At 55.8% G+C, this 4,124-nt stretch overlaps 1 protein-coding gene across 1 annotated transcript; it reads right to left on the reverse strand.

Annotated features, from left to right (window-relative positions):
* Window positions 1-594: 594 nt before the first annotated feature.
* Window positions 595-2,659, reverse strand: LOC124668303 (transcription factor PCF5-like). Its single transcript, XM_047205468.1, has 2 exons — window positions 1,162-2,659; window positions 595-1,049 (listed from the first exon to the last, which is right to left on the reverse strand). Exon 1 carries the CDS (start codon window positions 2,616-2,618, stop codon window positions 1,245-1,247), a length of 1,374 nt encoding a protein of 457 aa, XP_047061424.1. The 5' UTR covers window positions 2,619-2,659; the 3' UTR covers window positions 595-1,049; window positions 1,162-1,244.
* Between the last annotated feature and the right edge of the window lie 1,465 nt (window positions 2,660-4,124).

Genomic DNA, 4,124 nt, shown 5'->3' on the forward strand with positions numbered 1-4,124 from the left:
CTGATGCAGCAAGGTAAAATGGTTAAAGAGGTTGTGCTGCGGCACTGAGTCACTGGTGGCGCATGTAAGACATGCAGATAGTACTAATGACGCCCACACACAACACACAGACAGCCTTTTCCTTGTAGCAGTAGCAATCTTGCCTTGCCGAGTGATATGGTAGATACCATAGAGATGGTAGAACAGAGCTCTAGGAAAGCTGCAGCTGCTGTTGCTGGCATGCATGCTGCCTCCTCCCTGCTGGCTGCAGCGGCAGGGAAAGAGACCCAACAGATCACATGCATAGCCTAGGAGGAAAAACGGATGCACTGTAGTAGTGGACAAATAGCAGTACTATGCAAGGTCATCCATGGGAGCTTGCAATCATCTACATTGTGAAGCTTAAAGTTTGCATTGATTCCATCCCTTTTGGTTGTGTTGAGGAAGGTCGGAGGTCCAGCGGCAATGGCATGCAGCTCTCTATCTCTGAGTTCCAAACAAGTCTTTAAAAAGAATAGCAGAGGCTGCTGCATAAACAAGAAGTTAGTGGGGAAGATAGTATGCGACAGGCACCAATCAACATCTGTTTCCAGTGACAGTAAAGAAAGAAAGATGTTGCAATCCAGAAAAGGATGGAAAGATAAAGATGGAGTGGAAGACTCCTCTCCCCATCATCCATTTATATAAAAAGTTCAAGAACAACATCTAGTAGCAGCAGCGGACACTGCTTCTGGGTCCTGAATCCGCAGGAAGAAGCAAAGCACATCCATGCATCATAACCAACTGGTAAAAGAAAGCAATCAAGCTTGACCTACGATCGACAGCTACAACATCGACTACATCTACTGCAATGCAACAAACACAGAGGCTGGCCAGCCCCGGTGCTGCATACTCTCACAAAGCCTAATTCTAAGATACTCCGAGCGATCGAATTCTTGAAGCAAAAACCAATGACACGCCTAGCAGAAGAGATGGAAAACCAAACCAACCAACCAACCAACAAACCGAATTTTGCTCCTCCAGGTTGCAGTCACCAATTCTCTTGTCAAGAAGTTGCAGCAAATCGGCACCTACATTGAGAGGATAAAAATCACATCAGGAATCGAGTTCAAGAAAGGGTCAGCAAATGCAGCATCGGGAACAGAAAAGAAATTGAAGTACAAGTCGCATGAGAATTCTCACAGTGATGCGACTCGAGGAGCTGATGTCGCTGTTACTTGTACATGGTGGTTGGTGGTGAAGTCATCTGTCGTCCACTGCTGCTGTCAGTGGTGGGAAGCCGAGGACACTGACGGCGGCTTGTCGCCATTGCCGCCGTTGTGCTCCTCGTCGCCCTGTATCCTCGCGGGGAGCCGGAATCCGGAGAAGCTGACGCCTTGAGCGAACCCGATGGAGGGGTTCAAGCCCCCTTGGTGGTGCATCTGGTTGTTGTTGTTGTCAGCTTGGACGGTTTCCGGCCATCCTCGGTCGGAGGGCTGGTTACTGGACTGAAGGGGTCCCCTCGGGAAGAAGAACTGGCTCTGGCCACTGAGCGCCGCCTGCATGTGCGCCGCCTGCTGCGACACGTTGAACAGGTAGCCGCCGCCAGCGGTCCCGCCGCCACCGCCTGGGTCGGGCACGCTCCACGGCAACATGCGCTGGCTCTGCTGCGCCTGCTCTCCCCACATGGCGCCGCCGCCGCCGCCAAACGAGTAATTGGCGGCGCCGGGGAAGATGGCCTGCTGCGCGGTGCCGTTTCCGTCGTGGCCGTGCGACCGGTGCTGCTGCTCCTGCTGGTTGTGGTGTTGGAACATGCGGTCTGGTAAAGGCTGCAGCGACAGCCGAAGTTCTTGGCTCTGGCTGCCGGTCCGCGACAGGAGGTCCGGCGTGTAGCCCTGGAAACTCATGGCGGACGAGTTCGCCGCGACGGTGGACGAAGACGCCTCTCCGCCCGCGGTGCCGCCCATTGGGAAGAAGGACTTGATCGTGTCGGCTATGGTGTCCGAGTCGAGCGACGGCGGGAAGGTGATGCCGCCGCCATGGGCTCCGCCGCCGCCAGAGCCGGCGAAGTCGAAGGAGGTGTGCGCGATGGTGATGGCCTGCGCCTGGTCGTCGGAGTTGTCGGCGGAGTCGTGGTGGGTGGAGGAGGAGGGCGGCGCGGCGGCGGCATTGGTGGCGGCGGCGGGGGCGACGGCGGTGGGCTGCCAGGCGGGGAGGGTGTCGAGGCTGTCGATGGCGTCCTTGGCGTTCTTGATGAGCCAGTCGACGGCCTTGCTGGGGCGGTCGTAGCCGAGGCGGTCCTGCACGTCGTAGAACTGGATGGCGGTGTGCGCCGAGAGGCGCACGCGGCGGTCGCGGGGCCCGCGCGCCGTGCAGACCTTGCTGTGCCGGTCCTTGCGCCCCGTGGAGCGCACAATGTGCCCGCCCTGGACCGCCACGATCTCCCCGCCCCCGCCGCCCCTCACCCGCGCGGGCGTCGGCGCGGGAACCAGCTCGCCGCCGCCTCGTCCTCCAGCTCCTCCTCGCGCCCGCGTCTGGGTCGGCTGCGGCTGCGCGGTGAACTGGTGCATGTGGGGGTGGTGGCCTCCTCCGAAGGACAGGAGCTGCGTCTGGAGGCCGTGGTGGTGGTGGTGGTGGTGGGACTGGCCGGCGTCGCCCATGGGCGAGAGAAGGGCATACTCGGCCCCCGGCTGCCTCACGGGCGCGGCCTGCAGGTGGGAGAGCTGGAAGACGGGGACTTGCGGCGGTTCTTGGTCCCGCTGCACTTGTTCTTCTTGGTGGAGCTGCAGCAGGCGGTAGTGGTGGTGGTGGTCCTCATCTGCAGCCTCCTGCTGCCCGCCAGCGCCGCCTCCTCCGCCTACGCCGTCGCCTCCGTGAGGAGCCCGGTGGTGGTGCCTCGGATCCAGATCCCCCGGCTGCAGCTTCGCCTCCGCTACTGCTGCTCCAATGCGCGCCCATCCAGCTCGCCGGATCCCATAACTAGGAGGAGAAAGAAACACAAGAATCCATGAAAAAAATCAAGAAGAAGAAGGCTGGAGGAGAGGGAGCAGCGGTGGGGAGGCAGGCAAGGGACTGACCCAGGAGAGGAGAGGAGTGGGGGACTGAACTAGAGGAGGCAATCTGATGGATTGGACATCTCACATTTTAGCAGGGGGCGAGGGTTGAGGGAGGCAAAACCTTTTGCTCCTGGCTCCTCTCTCTCTCTCTCTCTTCCTTGGTGTGTGTGTGGGAGGTTTGGAGAGCAGGCAGGAGGCACAAGGGCAAAGGGAGGCAGGAAAACAGGATGATAAGAGCAGGATTTGGGATTTAGTGAGGAGAGAGGGCTCGTCTGCAACCATCTGTCAGTGTCAATGTGCGTATGCGTGTAGGAGAAAAGGAAAAGCACTTTCTTTTGGAGAGAGGAGAGGAGAAGGAGAGAGACTCCTTGCTTGCTTGCTTGCTTGGGGAACATCCAGCCGAGCTCAGCAAATGCTGGAGCCCAAGGAGTGTGATTGAACGCCAATTTGGGAGGGGCTGCTTGAGTTGAGTGTGCAGGTTTTCCATGTGTAGCTCATTACTTTTCTAATTTGGGAATATGGCATGCACACATCATGTGCTCATGTGCTGGATTTTTACTAGCTTGTTATATGTACTGTCATCGTCTATATTACTTTGCGTTTAGTTAAAGTCAAACTTTATAAAGTTTAATTCAATTGCTAGGAAATCTACGAATTATATGCATTTGATATTCTGAAAGTTGATATTTTTCTTGTATTTTTTGGTTAAACGTTACAAATTTTCATTTTGACTAAGCCTATAACGCAATTTAATCGTGGATCCATGGAGTATACGTTTTCTTGTAATTAAGCGGACACAGTTGGTCCTAAAATTCATGTCATCCACACTTCTTGGGCGTAGCCACCTATGGTCTGTTTAGTCCCATCATTCTCTCGCCAACCCTTAGGCGTTCATGGGTGGACGGTTGCGTTGGCTTGGTTAATCTTGGAGTTGGAGTCAGCCTCCTGAAGTTTCCTTCCTTCGATTGTAATGTGGCCTACAAGCTTAGTGCATCGCCTCCTAGCCATTCTTGACAGGTGACGGTGCAACGAGAGTCCTTGCCGGTTAGTTCCTGTGTGTAGTGTTGTTAATCGTATGGCGTCGTGTCCATACCATGTTGCCCTTTAGAC

Source organism: Lolium rigidum, chromosome 6 (genome assembly GCF_022539505.1).
Source record: "Lolium rigidum isolate FL_2022 chromosome 6, APGP_CSIRO_Lrig_0.1, whole genome shotgun sequence".
Classification (NCBI taxonomy): domain Eukaryota; kingdom Viridiplantae; phylum Streptophyta; class Magnoliopsida; order Poales; family Poaceae; genus Lolium; species Lolium rigidum.